Raw genomic sequence first — 15,673 nt, 5'->3', positions numbered from 1 at the left:
CTGGTGGGTCCTAGACAGCGAGTCACGTTTGGACCTGGATGAGGAAGGTTGACGTTGTGGCTTGGCAAGGTCCCTGTCGTTTTGGAAGGGCTAAAGAGAAGCAAATAAAACATAGGGATATGTCCATACCAGTGTGGACTTGGCCCCCCATTCTGAAACCCCACGTACCTAGAGCGTGAGAGCTGGCCGCAATGAGGCGGTTTAAGAGCCCCTTTAAGAGCCATCTCAGACCCCCCCCCACCCTGCACCATAGCCCTAGGCTGGAGCTTACCTTCACCTGAAAGCCTGGTGCATGGAGGAGGTGTAGCAAGTTGCCCACAGGAATCCCCAATAGGACAGGGGCTGACAGGGGCTGACAGAGATTTAAATTCCCCACCGTAATGACGTCATCGCTGTGCCCCGTCCATGCCTGTGCAATGGTGATCTGCCGTAGACTGCTGGGTCCCTGGCCGTCCTGCGCATGAAATCCGCGCAAGCCTCTGTTTCTCCCGAGGATCGCGCAATGCATGGAAACGCACCAGGACCGCAACCCAGAAGAGGGAGCCATGGCCTGGAATTCCAACACACCTGCATTCCAAGTGCCATAGAAGCAAAGGAAACAAAAAAATTGCAGGAAAGAGGGGAAGTGAGGGGGAGACAGACAATCATATACAAAAACTTTCTGCCATGGAGGAAAGATAAATCTTCAGACCTGCCAGCCGATTCACCACTTCCTTGCCTGGGTATATGAAAGGCCGTCCCCACCACCGGACAAAGGGGCCTGGAGCCACACACCTGCCCATGGCTGGGCCCTGGGCTATCTTCACACCGCTAGGATTTATGCCCGGCAACAACCTTGATTGATTTGGGCATCTGAAAAACGTAAATGCTTTGTTTGTAGGTTCAAAGAGGAGGACAAAAAAGGAACGCAGTCTCTAGTGATGAGCTCAAATTTATGGGAGTGGGGTCCTATAGCATAGAAGAGGAGGTGGGGTTAAACCACATGCAGCCTGCCATGGAGTCTGTCAGGAAAAATGAAATATTCCTTTAAATATCATGCCTGGGGGTGTCCTTGGTATGCTTGTAACGTATCGTATTTTTCCCCGTGTTTAGAACAATACCACAGCAAAATTACATTTCTAAAGAAAAAAATGTAATTTAAAACTACTCGTGGCTGTAATGAATTGTCGGGTCCCGGCAACATAGATGAAAATCATTGAAAAAAACGGCATGGGTCCCCCCCCAGTCCCTTTGGGTCTGGTATGGATATTAAGGGGAATCCCGTACCCAAATTTAAAAAAAAAGGTGTGGGGGTCCCCCTATATACTCTGGAGAAGATTGGGCCTTAGGTGTCGGCGGTACCAGAACACTGTAAACCCTCACAGTTATTCTTGGTAGGAACAGGAATGGGCCCTGCTGTGAAATACTATATTAAAAATTGTAATTGCATGCCCATCGTAAACAGGGGCAGAAAAATTGGACCTTTGGTGGTCGTGGTATCGGTACACTGTAAGCCCTCACAATTATTCTTGGTGTGCGCAGGAACGGGCCCTGCTGTGAAATATTATATTAAGAATTGTAATTACATGCTCCTGTTAAACAGGGGCAGAAAAATTGGGCCTTTGGTGGTGGTAGTGCCACAACATTGTAAGCCCTCTCAGTTACTCTTGTTGGGTGCAGGAATGGGCCCTTCTCTGAAATAGTATATCAAGAATTTGTCAGGACAGCCTTTCCTTCTCTGAGCTGGCCGCTCAGCTGTCAGCTAATTGCCAGCTCACATCTCTCTTCACAGTTACTCAGCTGAAGTTGATCCTGCTCGTCAGTCCTGCTTACTTAAGCCGTCAAGTCCAGAGAAGCTCTGCCTTCACCTTGGTCACATCACTAGAAACTATCTCCTGCGTTCCTGTTTTAAAGACTGGCTTTGTTGACATCCCTTCAGAGGATCCTGCTTGCTGTTCCACTACTTTGATCCTTGACTGCTGGCTTGGCTGACGATCCATTCTGGTTCCTGAACTTTGGCTATGTTTTGACTACGTTTGTTCTTTTTACTTTTATTATTAAACAATTGTGATTTAACTATACTTCTGTTTCGGCCTGATTTCATGGTTTCTGACAGTAGGCGAAGGCCATGAATTCAGAAGTTACAGTCAATCCACTTGTTGGCAATATTTTTTCCAGTTTGGATGAGCAAGATCACCGCACAGTTTGCTATAGCGTTACAAATGCTCCTGAGTCGCACGGCTCACCAGGAATCTCTGTGGCTGCTCTGGTACAACCTGAATTGCAGGCCATCCCTGCTGCTGCTCTAGTCTCTGTGCAGGCACCCGCCTCGAGTATTACGTCTATAAGATGTATTTTAATGCCGCGTACACACGAACGGAATTCCGGCCAGAAAAAGACCGATGAGAGCTTTTCATCGGAAAATGCGATGGTGTGTATGCTCCATCGGAATTTAGCTGTCCGAATTTCCGCCAGCCAAAAATTGATAGCATGTTCTCAATTTTCCCGACAGAAAAACTTTGTATCGGTAATTGCGATCGTGTGTATGCAATTCCGACACGCCAAAAATCACGCATGCTCAGATTCAACTACGAGACAGAAGCTATTGAACTTCCTTTTTCTAGTCACGTCGTAAATGTTGTACGTCAGCGCGTTATAAATCATCGGAATTTGATGTGACCGTGTGTAGGCAAGACAGCTTGAGCCGAATTCCATCGGAATTCTGTTGGGAAAACCATCAGAGCTTTTTCCGACGAGAATTCCGATCGTGTGTACACGCCATCTGAGGTTCCGCTGTGCTTCCTCAGCAATTTGGGGGTGATCCAGTTAAATGCAGAGGGTTTCTCAACCAGGTTGAGATATACTTTGAGATACTGCCCAAGGCATTTCCCATGGACAGAAGCAAAGTAGGTTTTGTGATATCTTTGCTTTTTGACAGAGCCTTGGCCTGGGCAAACCCTCTATGGGAGACACAAAAACCTCTTATCTTGAGTTACCCTGAGTTTGTGTCCTCCTTTAAAAGGGCATTTGACGTTCCCCCAGGCTCCGATTCTGCCAAGTGCCTCATGTCCATCAAACAGAGAACGAGAACTGTTGCCGACTATACCATTAAATTCCGTACTCTGGCAGCAGAGCTTGCTTGGAACAATGAGGCCCTCATGGCTGCTTTTTCTCATGGTCTCTCAGATTCCATCAAGGATGAGATAGCAGCCCGAGATATAGCCATTGAGCTGGAGAAGTTGATCATGTTTGCCATCCTCATTGACTTCAGACTCAGAGAAAGACTATCTTTTAAGGAGCACTTGCGGAAGCCTCCTGTACGGTTGCCTCTGAGCTGTGCAGTCCCACCCGTGCCTCCCTCGCCTCCCATGCCTCCTGTTACTGAGTTGGTCAGTGAAGATGAACCCATGCACTTGGGCTTAACGCATCTCTCTGCGGATGAGAGAAACTTTAGGAGGAGGGAGACATGGTGCCTTTATTGTGGCTAGGCAGGTCACTTTTTGAAGTCTTGTCTAACCTGTCCAGGAACCCCCAAACTTTGAGGTTCTGTCACAGACAGAACTTAGGTGTTGTTGTTTTGTCCCCAGTTATCCAGAAGAATAAGCCCCTGGTTTCGGTCACGCTTTCTTGGGCTGAGTCGTCCATTGAGATACAGGCTCTAATCGACTCTGGGGCTTCAGGCCTGTTCACTGATGCTGCCTTTGCACTCTATTCCGCTGCAGCTGCTTGACACTCCACTTGCCATTGAGGCTCTTGATGAGAGACCTCTACAGCCTGCCCATGTGACTCATGAGGCGGTTCCATTGTCCATGGCCGTAGGGGCTCTTCATAATCCAATACCAAGTTATTTCCTCACCTAAGTTTCCACTAGTTATTGGTTATCCTTGGTTACAGAGGCACAACCCCTCTTTTGATTGGCTCAATGCTAAGGTTCTCTCCTGGTCACCACAATGCAGTGAGACATGCTTCCAGAAGGCAGACAAGGTCCTGTGCATCTCTTCACTCTCCTCCCTCCCGGAGGATTACCGTGATTTTAGCAATGTCTTTGACAAAGATCAAGCCAGTAGTTTGCCTCCACTCCAGCTGTATGATTGCACAATTGACCTTCAACCTGGTGTCTTACCCCTTCGTGGCTGAGTTTACCCTTTGTCAGTCTTGGAGGATAAGGCTATGGAGGAGTGTGGTGCAGATGCACTTTCTCAAGGTTTCATCAGCAAATCCTTGTCTCCTGTTGGTGCTGGTTTCTTCTTTGTGAAGAAGAAGAGCGATGAACTCAGACCCTGTATTGATTATAGGGGTCTCAATCATTTCACGATTAAGAATGCCTATCCGATTCTGGTGATTACAGAGTTATTTGACTGCTTCAAGGGAGGAAGGCTATTGAAGGCTATCAACAGAGTCTGTGGACAGGCGCACTCTTTGATCCGTTACAAACCCTCCTGCAGTACTGAATGTGTGTTCAGAAATCACGCTGGATGCAGGACAGGACAGTAGCTCAATTGCATATTGAGCTAATTCTTGAGCCAGTGGCCCATCCTCAAGACCCAGTAACCCAGTGGATGCTCTGTTGGAAAGGTCCCCAAGTCTGCTCTTGCCCCTTGATAATCCTGCACCATGTAATGCAGATGCTGGCGATGGTTTGAAGACCTTCAGTCCTTGGCGCTGAGGACTGAAAAATAGTTTAAAGGCATTGGTCAGCTGGCCACCTTCTCCATCGCTCTTCCTCTGACTGAACAAAGCCTCAGCAACACGTTGTCCAGCACCAGGAAATTGTAACCTCCCAGGGTCTGAAAATGCATTGCCAAACCTTTCTTCAAGGCCTCCTGAAGATTTTTGCAAAGGCAGGAAGAGTTCTGCAATGTTATCCATGCAGCGTACGTTTGCAGAGGCATTCGATTCTGAGTCCTCTGGGTCACTAAGGATCACATGATCTGTAACTACCTCCTCCCAGCCACGTACTACTCCTTGGGTTTCTGGAGACTGAAAACCATCCCTTGAAGGCTGCTGCTGAGTGTTATCCTCTACATCCATGCTAACACAATCCTCTTCCTCTTCTTCCTGTGTGTTTGGCAGGCCTGCAGGAATGCTATCTGTATAAAGGGGGCATTGAGAGGTAAGGAAGTCCTACTCTTCCTCCCGCTGTTCTGCCTCAAGTGCCCTGTCCATGATTCCACAAAGCGTGTGCTCCAACAGGAAGACTAGAGGGACAGTGTCACTGATGTATGCATTGTCGCTGCTCACCATCCTTGTGGCCTCCTCAAATGGTGACAGGACAAAAGAGCGAAAAGAAGCCAAGCTCCTCTTACCCTGTCCTGGTGCCATACTCATACAGGTACTCATTGATGGCCCTCTGCTGTGTGTGCAGCCACTTTAGCATTGCCAATGTTGAGCTCCACCTAGTGGGCATGTCACAAAGGAGGCGGTTGGTGGGCAGGTTGCATTCCCTTTGAATATCAGCCAACCAAGCACTGGCATTGTATGACCGGTGGAAATGACCACAGACTTTTCTGGCATGCCTCAGGAGATCCTGTAAGCCTGGGTACCTGCTCAAGAACCGCTGCACCACCAAATTCAGGCCCTAATGCAAACACGGAACATGGGTCAAGTGTCTCTGCTGGAGGGCGGAGAGAAGGTTGGTGCCATTGTCGCATACAACCATTCCTGGCTAAAGCTGGCGTGGTGTCAACCACCTCTGAGCCTGCCCCTGCAAAGCTGACATAATCTCTGCCCCAGCGTGGCTCCTGTCCCCTAGGCACACCCACTAAAGCACCGCATGGCATCTTTTAGCCTGACTGCTTGGGTAGCCCCTTGAAAACTTATGGAGCACCGCTGGTTCAGAGGACAAATCTGAAGAAGAGGCCATAGAGGAAGAGGAGGGGTGGAGGAGAGAGCTGTGGCAAAATCACTACTAGCATTTTGGAGGCGTGGTGGTGGAACAAGTTCCAACAACACTGAACCCTGTCCTCCATTCTTCCCAGCTGCCAGCAGAGTTACCACGAGTCAGCTGTAATATACACCTTACTGCTGACCGCCCTGTCCAACGAGGCCAAAACATTGCCTTCCACATGCTGTTAGAGAGATGGAATGGCCTTCTGTGAAAAGAAATGGTGTTTTGGAACCTGCCACTGAGGTACAGCACATTCAACAAATTCACAAAAGGGGGTAGAGTCTACCAGCTGAAAAGGCAGCAGTTGCAGTGCTAGCAATTTGGTCAAGCTAGCATTTAGACACTGAGCATGTGCATGGCTGGGACCAAATTTCTTTTTACCGTTCAGCAACTGGAGTAGGGAAATTTGCCTGATAAAATCAGATGGTGGTGTACTGCTAGCAGATTGGCTGCAAGTCCTTTCTGACACCTATTGCTATACCTTCATTCCTCTCAGTGCAGGTTTTTGAGAGGACTGTATAGTAGGGTTGGAGAGCCCAGATGAGGAGAAAGGAGAAGTCCGCCTTTTTCTTTGATGTGGGTCTTTCAAGTGCTGTTGCCAATGGACTGCATGGCAAGTAGTCATATGCCTGGTCAAGCATGTGGTGCCCAAGCAGCTGCTTCAGACATAGGTTACAAACAGCAACGGTGTGATCTGCTGCACACATGTTGAAAAAGGCACACACCAAGGAACTTTTAAAAGTCAGCGGGGAGTTAGCATCGACTTGCACCTGTGGAACTCTGAGTGTAATGCAATAGGGTGGCTGCCCTTAAGATGCCCCCTAGAGGACATCCTGCATTGTTGGAGTTGTGCCTCTTCTCTTCTCTCAGGTACCCAAGTACAGTCAGTGACCTTATCATCCCCTTCCTATTGGTTATTGGTTCAAACTTGTTAGTTTGAGTTCATTTGTTTTTTGCATTAACCAGATAGGTACGATACCATAACTATGGCTTCAAGAAAATATCTACTTATTCAGGTTGTTCTGAGCTCATTTTACCCCTGTATAACTTTCTCTATTGTCTCATGCCCCATCAAACACACTGTACAGAATTAATTGAAGCACTAAATAATCTGATTAAAATGCTAGATAGGAAGGTTAAAGTTTAACTCCAGGGAAACAGCTAGATACATTAAATACATATAAGGGAGCTGTCCATTTTTGTCCATTCAGTCTTGGAATGTGCATATCTCTGCTAAACGCCACAGCTAGGTAGGTGACACCATTTGCACTTAAGGAATACAATGATATTCTCCCTCCTTTCCCAACCTGCTAACTGGACCATGGAAAAGCTGGCAAGATCTGTAATTTTTTCTTCCCTAATTCTTTCTCCTCCTATCATCATTTTCCTTATCAATTTGCATAGTGCACATCTGAGGCTCCCAGTCCTGCTCCTCCCTCTTCCAGTCTGAGATCTGTTGCATTACATATTACAACAGAGTAATATGAAAACTCATACAATTACGGTACGTCTGCATTGGGAAAAAATACATTTACTTGTTTATTAATGAATTCAGGGCTGTATTGATTTGTGTCTTGTATATCTGCCCAGAGTTCATCTTTAAAATGTAGTGTTTTCTTACTGAGATTAGATTTGTATTTAAGAGTGTTCAATGCTATACATTTTTTTTTCCACCTCTTATTTCCAATTAGGTATTAATTGTATGAATTCTACGAGCAGAGTTAAAAAGCATCATTGTTTAGTAGAAATGTAGATAAACTATTAAACAAATGCAAAGTTGCAATGATAGCAGAGATAATAATAGTGAATAGTTGCAAACAAACATTTAACATATTGTGGGCAATATTTTTATCAATGAGTAAACAATGGAATGACTGGCAGAAATCTTTGGACATAAAAATACAGATATATCTGTGAAAAACGGCAGAGTAAGCAAATTGTTAATGAGGAAAGAGATAAAGTGAAGGGGATTTGTGGTTTGGGTATGTTAGAGAAAACATCTCAGATATCCTTTAAGAAAACCTCAGCCTGCCAGCTCATGTAGTTAATGAGCATTGGAGGCATAATTTACCTCTTTAATAGGAAGCTATGTAAAATGCAAGAGGGCAGTGGACCTCACAAGGTGAAGGGGACATTCTAGCAGACATTCTGTATGTGAAAATGACAGAAAGAGGTTCACCACTGCAATGAACTGATTGTCATTAACATTTTCTGTACACTATGAAAATAGCTACCAATGTAACTAGATGTCACAAGTTTATATAGTATGTTAATAAACCTGAATAATATGTAAGAATTGTAAATTGATACTTTAAAAAATAGCATTGTTGTCTTTGTTATGTGGGTTTCTAAAGGTACATTTCAGGTAACCAGAAAATAAGCCTTGCAATGCACTCCAAGGACACCGTCAACTGCCCTTTGATTCTGATTTGCAAGTAGGCTTAGTTGTAGAGCACTAATATACCTCATTGCCTTTAAATAACTTCTACATCGTAATCTTTAAGTTTGAGAACACCATTTGCTGAACCTACAAATATGACAGGCCAAATAACCTCAAATCAGCAATTTAAGGCTTCTTGATTCAGAAGAGAAGTTACATGTTACGGAATCATGAAACAACAGTCAAAAGTAAAGTAAAAAGTAAAAATCAAAACGTAAAATAAGAACCTATAGGCTGACTCATGGGACCCCATAGAAAACATTGCAAAATGTTCATGGACCCCTTTATTCTGTTTGCCATAGAAAATATATTCTGAAGGAAGTCTTGACAGATGGCCTATATGTACGCCCCTACTCTATTACCTCTAATTCCTCCCAACTGTACCACCTATTGTGCTGTGCATACAGCTACACTCAACAGCCCCACCCCTACACCCTCCACTTAATTGCTGCAGAAATGTAAAAAAAAAAATCTAAAATAATTAAATACTTACCTAAATCTGCAGTGACATGAAGAGCAGGATCCCAAGTCTTATAACTTCTAGACTGCAGAGTGGGTGTCTACAGATGAATATACTTTCCATTGGCTGGTTAGAGATGAGGTCATATCAGGCTTCAGAAGACTGTAGTCTTGTAATAACATGGACCACCAGTCTTCACTCCTAGAGGGGCTCTGAAGCATGAACATGATGGCATACTCATGCGAGTATGAAAAGGTGTTGTAGTGTTTTTTATTTTTGTTTATTTAATTGTGACTGCAGGAAAAAGGTATGTATTTTTTTTTTCCAATAAAAAAATTGGGACGTGTTTGGGGGGTAAGGATGGGGGTTGAGCTAATGCTGAAGTTCTGCTTAACATCTTGGCTGGGTGATTGTACAACCTCAGAGTGTAAAGCCATGGACCAGAAGTAAATAGATACTACAGTAACGGTATTACTGAACTTCCAAAAAGACTGATTATCTTACAGATTTAAGACCCTGAGCTGTCAAGAGCATTTGCCTAAGACACATGGGCCTAAAGACACCATTTGCACATCCAATGATTAAACATGTTCAGAAGACTTAACAAACAACCTTTTTAGCTTCTAAAATACAATCTAAGTTATAAAATAGTCATCGCTTCTTATGGGTTTTTTTTTTTTGGTAAATGAGGACACTGCTGATTTACTATCATATTGTATATGTCAGTGTCTTTAAAAGCTGCCAAGCTTTAGAAATGTACATGGCAAATTGTGAGATCAGCCAGTACAGGCGGGTCTTTTTAGCGGCCCACACAGGGCAGTGTAGGCATTTCTTCATGTCTACTAATCATATTATAGGTCTAGGATAGATTTACAATCAGATTTGCCACTAAGAAGTTCATGTAATCTCCGTTGAAGAGTGACACCATTTTATCTTCACACGATTCCCTGCCTCTCACACAAGTAATTCAGTTGCTTCCACACTGTCACTTCTGACAGGCTGATTTAATCTTCATCCTCCTGCATGCTTCTGACCACTGTGCTGAGTCATTAACCTTGACTCATATAATTGAATTCAAGGTTGATTGCCTGTGACCCTTCTCAGTAAGGTTTTCAAAATGTACATATTCATTACGAGCTGCATTTCTAAACGGATTGCACAGGGAAAGCTGTAGAAATCAGGTTACTTGGTATGCAGGGGGCGAGGAGGGCACTAATTGCATGTTTGAGTTGAGGATTAGATTATGAAAAGAGAGAGAAAATGAAGATAGGTCCTGGCCGGCTCTCTATCACTACCGCCAATTGATATCCTATTAGTACAACTCATTTCTCTAGCGTTTTATAATCAATTTAATATGACATTATGATATAAATGATCCTCTATTTCAAAGGCTTTGGCATTTGTGGAATTTGTGTTTGGCCCTTCAAACCATTAAGTCAAATGTTCTACGGTTGCAACATAGCACATTAAATAATTTTCTTATAATAACTTAATTGTTACCTGCCATTTGCTTGTTTGACATTAGCTGGAACAAGGGTCACTACACTATTACCTGCTTAATTGTTGATATCTTACTTTCATAATTTATTATATTTGACTCTTACAGTGGATTGCATCTTTCTGCTTCTAAAATGTTGTAAGCACATACATAGTACCTATTATAAACAATACATAGTACCTATATATTTTTTCAAGTAGTATATTTAACTAAAATCTATCTTTACATCTAGATGCCTAGGTTTAGATGAAGTCTTAAATCAGGCTTGCAGTGGAAGTACCCACGCTGTACGTTGATGGATGGGAAATGGAGACACCTTACTTAAAGCTCAGGGTTGCCATTAGTAGGGATGTATAAAGTGATTTTGGCTAAATTGATTCCACCACAGAATTGCATGTTTTTCCACTGGTAAAAAGTGGACACTTTGGGATTGATTTACTTTGCCAATACTGAATCAGGTGTAAGGAAAATAAAAAAAGCTGCTATACTAATTGCACACAGGGCCCTTTTTAACAAGGGGCAAAAGGGGCAACTGCCCTGGGCCCAATCACTGTTGTGGGACCCAAAGCAGCTGAGCCTGTGCTGATGCCTGCCAGAGTCAACTGGAGTTCTGCCACCTCCGTCGCTGATCACTTGGCTGCTCGCTACTGTCACTGCACTACTTCTGTATTTACAAGTGACAGCCCTCCTCTCCAGGCAGTCTTTCAACCCTCATATAGTGCTCTCCTCAACCCTGTACTCTGCACTCAGCACATCCCTGAACCCTGCAATCTGTACATGGTGAACCCCTGAACCCTGCACTCTGCATATAGCACACCCCTCAGCCCTGCAGTCTGCACATAGAGCACCCCTGAACCCCACACTCCATATAAAGTGCACCCCTTAACCCTGCACTCTGTACATAGTGAACCCTTCAACTATGCACTCTGTACATAGCTCACCCCTTAACTCTGCACTCTATATGTAGTGTACTCTTCAACACTGCACAATATGTAGTGCACTCCTAAACTCTACAGTCTGTGTGTAGCACACTCCTTAAACCTGTACTCTGTGCGTAGCGCACTTCAACCCTGTACTCTGTGTGTAATCCACTCCTGAACACTGCAGTCTGTATATAGTACACTCCTGAACTCCTGGTAAGTAACAATGCCTCAATGTTAGTGCAGTTTGGCCACATCTACAATTTGAGGCAAAGGTAATGATTTGCAGTAACCTCTAGCATCAGTGAACAGTAACGATCTGCTGTAATCTCTAGCAACTAATCAATGAGCAATTATTATTTGCAGTAACCTCTAGAAATGAATCAGTAAGCAGTAATGATATATGGTAACCTCTAACAACCAATCAGTGAGTGGTAATGATGTTCCGTAACCTCTTGCAAACAGTGAGCTGTAATGAGGAGCAGTAACCTCTAGCAGTCAATCAGTGAGTGGTAAGGATGTGCAGTAACCTCTTGCAAACAATCAGTGAGCAATAATGATGTGCAGTACCGCTAGCAACCAATCAGCAAGTGGTAATAATGTGCAATAACCTCCATCAACCAATTAGTCGGCAGTAAGGATGTGCAGTAATCTCCACCAACCAATCAGTGAGCAGTAATGATGTGCCGTAACCTCTAGCAACCAACTAGCAAGCAGAAATTATGTACTGTAACCTCTAGCAACTAATCAATCAGCAGTAATAATATGCTATAACCGCTGGCAACCATTTTTAAAGATGGCCCTGCTTGAACATGATTTGATGGTGGTAGTCAGCAGAGCTTCAACTCGTTCACTAAGCCCTGGGACTAATTCCCTTGCAAAGTACAATTTCCCTTACAAGGTGAACAGTCTTGTTGCCTTTAGTAAATGTGTGTGTAAAGGCAGGTGGACTAATTTGGATGGACCCTAAGGGCTCATTTACACTTGCTTCAGGCTTCAACACACATTAACGGCTAGTTTACACTTGCTTCAAAAAAAGGCTTTGGACAGGCGTTGTTAAAACTCTCTGAATGTTAGTCAAAGCCCCTGTCACTAAATAAAATTGTTAGCTTACAGTCCTGTTTACACCTGCTGTTGCTTTGATTTGCTTCAGCTTTGCTTCAAAAATTATACCCCCATATAGCTTTAGTGGCACTTCAAAGTGTCTTCAAAGCCTCCATAGCAGTCTATGGCAAAGCTCGCTTGAAGCCCCACCAAAGCCTCATTGAACCCCCACCAAAGCCTCATCGAAGCCTCACCAAAGCCCCACCGAAGCCCCATCGAAGCTCCACCAAAGCCTCATCAAAGCTCCACTGAAGCCTCATTGAAGCCTCAACGCAGCCTCAAAGCACCAAGCAAAAGCAAGGTGTAAACAAGACTGTAAGCTAACCATTTTATTTAGTGACAGGGGTTTGACTGGCATTCAGAGAGCTTTAAAGTGGTTGTAAACCTTCTTTAACAATAGCAAACATAAAAAAAAACCTGCAAGATAAAGGCATAACGAGCTTGTATGCATAGCATACTAGCTCATTACGAATTACTTAACCGAGAACGGAGCCCCCGCAGCCGCCTTCGTCTCCCCCTCCGGTTGGCGATATCTCTCCTGGGCGTCACTCTCGCGCATGCGCCCGGGAGCCGCTGGGAACGGCACGGTACAACTGAAGCAAAGGCATTTACGTGCCATTTAGTGCACATGTGCCGATGATGTCATCACATGCACATACAGGGATATCTCCTAAACCGTGCGGGTTTAGGAGATATCCACTGCAGCTACAGGTAAGTCTAATTATAGGCTTGCCTGTAGTTTAAAGTGGTTGTAAAGGGTTTACAACCACTTTAACAAAGCATGTCCCAAGCCATGTTTTGAAGCAAGTGTAAACTATACCTAAAAGCACTTTATTACTGTATATGTATTGAATGAACACTCCAGCACTTTATGATATATGAATTGTTTATTTATGAATTGTTGATTTATGTATTGGTATCTATATAGTTGATTTGGTTATAGGTACAATATTTGGTTGAATTTTGTTCACTTGTATATTGTAGCGCCAGAACACATGTTTTTTAAGCCAGGAGCGGGACTGTCAGTGCTGTATGAACTGGAGTGGACTGAAGGGACCACCTCCTGTGACACAGGAGGGGGTGTATCATGTAGGTGAGATGTACTCATCATCTGTGCTGCTGCACACTGCTGTTGGTATCATTGTGAGAGTCAAATTCATGTGTGTGTGTGCCTGCCCGTTCTAATTTATTGCCCTACTGAGGCTTGTCCCTGAGCTATTCTCTGATTATATTGAAAATAAAATAAAAAATATGTTTTTTGTCTTAATATCTACCTTAAAACACATTGCATATTGTACTTGTTTGTAGCCTAAATATTGAAATTTGCACTTGCAACGGTAGATTTTTAACTTTTGTAAATGTCAGTAAAAATATGGTTGTGCCAGTATATTTTAAGCTGGGAGGTTGGCAACACTGATTCAGATTTACTAGCTTCATGACAGGTAACTTTAACTACTTACCTGAATTGTTTTTAACCACTTGCCGACCACTGCACACCAATTTACATCGGCACAATCCCAGCAGTGGCCAAATGGTCGTACCTGTCCGTCCCCTTTAATTGGCAGGGCTAGTGGGTGCGCGTTGCTTACAGCTTGAACATGCCCGTGGGATTGGCAGACTCGATGTCTGCCTGTCTCCTGGCGATCGTGTCACGGTGCTTCCGAACGGGGAGCTGCCTATGTAAACAAGGCATTTCCCCATTCTGCCCTGTGACATGGCAGAGATGTCTGCTCCCTGTCATCGGGAGCAGTGATTGCTGTCATGTGAGTTGAAGCTCATTCCCCCACGGTTAAAATCACTCCCTATGTCACACTTAACCCCTTCATTGCCCCGTAGTGGTTAACCCCTTCCCTGCCAGTGTCATTTACACAGTTATCAGTGCATTTTTATAGCACTGATCGCTGTATAAATGACAATGGTCCAAAAATAGTGTCAAAAGTGTCCAATCTGTCTGCCATAATGTCGCAGGCACAATAAAAATCACAGATCACCGCCATTACTAATTAAAAATAATAATAATAAAAATGCCATAAAACTATCCCCTATTTTGTAGACGCTATAACTTTTGCACAAACCAATCAATACACGCTTATTGTGTTTTTTTTTGTTTTTTTTGCCAGAAATATGTAGAAGAATACATACTGGACTAAACTGAGGAAAAAAATTTTTTATATATTTTGGGGGGATTATTATAGCAAAAAGTAAAAAATATTGTGTTTTTTTCAAAATTGACGCTCTTTTTTTGTTTACAGCTCAAAAAATAAAAACCACAGAGGTGATCAAATACCACGAAAAGAAAGCTCTATTTGTAGGATAAAAAGGACATCAATTTTGTTTGGGTGCAAAGTCGCACGACCGCGCAAGTTTTTATATATTTTTGGGGGATATTTATTATAGCAAAAAGTAAAAAAAACATTTTTTTTTTTCAAAATTGTCGGTCTTGTTTTGTTTATAGTGCAACAAAAAAAAAACGCAGAGGTGATCAAATACCACCAAAAGAAATCTCTATTTGTGGTAAAAAAGGACATCAATTTTCTTTGGGTGCAACGTTGCACAGCAACGCAATTGTCAGTTAAAGTGACGCAGTGCCGAATCGCAAAAAGTGCTCTGGTCAGGAAGGGGGTAAGATCTTTCCGGGGCTGAAGCCGTTAAAGAACACCTTACTGTACTAATAAACTTGTGACATTCCCATTATTTACTTTTAGTAAATAAATAAAAAGTTGGTCTCTTATGAAGGGATCTCCCTTTCTACACAGATCATCATCATCATCCATTCTGCATTTTTGTGCTTAAGTGACTTATCCAGAACACATTTAAACATTCTCACTGCATAGCAGTGAATGAAGCATCACGGGCATAAATAAAGTTTGATAAATGCTCAGCACTCACCAGAAAGTGAATAAGCCTGTTTCATGCCCCTCTGTGATGGCATTGAGGTCCTATGCCCATCACAGTCCAAGTCACCATTGCCTCCAGTCATCTCCATGTCTTCTGCCCTTCACCACAGTAGACTTTTTCACACAGTTCTCTTTGCCACCTTTCTGTCTTCTCCTCATTAGGGATTTCTTGTTAGTCTTGTCTGTCATGTTGTAGTGCAAAGCATTTCCCACTACAGTATACAATGTAATCACCTTTGTCCTGCTTGTTTTGTGTATATGATGTTGCTTAGTTACTTTTTCGTTCATAAGTGTTAACAGCATGAGGTGTAACAATTTAAACATATGTGTACATAATCCTTCTCTTTCACTATGATGATCTTTACAACGTTTTCTGTTTTTATAATTCGCAATATGGCAATATGTTGCAACCAAAGCACACCATCACTTTAGACAATAAAAGCTTTACTTTATTCAAGTCTTTTTTAAAGCTGGAATCTCCAACCCAT

The 15,673-nt window shown here is 43.3% G+C and overlaps 1 protein-coding gene across 2 annotated transcripts in view; it reads right to left on the bottom strand.

Moving 5' to 3' along the window:
* Positions 1-15,429, bottom strand: part of LOC143988477 (uncharacterized) — a 328,901-nt gene extending 313,472 nt beyond the window's left edge. For both annotated transcript variants that reach the window (XM_077488089.1, XM_077488090.1), the window contains exon 1: positions 15,178-15,429. In XM_077488089.1, coding sequence (XP_077344215.1) covers positions 15,178-15,274 — 97 coding nt within the window. In that variant the 5' untranslated portion in view covers positions 15,275-15,429. The remainder of the gene's footprint in view (positions 1-15,177) is intronic.
* Between the last annotated feature and the right edge of the window lie 244 nt (positions 15,430-15,673).

Source organism: Lithobates pipiens, unplaced genomic scaffold, assembly GCF_037356315.1.
Source record: "Lithobates pipiens isolate NorthernLeopardFrog02 unplaced genomic scaffold, aLitPip1_a1.2 Scaffold_18, whole genome shotgun sequence".
In the NCBI taxonomy this organism is placed as follows: domain Eukaryota; kingdom Metazoa; phylum Chordata; class Amphibia; order Anura; family Ranidae; genus Lithobates; species Lithobates pipiens.
This window is presented reverse-complemented; position numbering and strand designations above follow the sequence as displayed.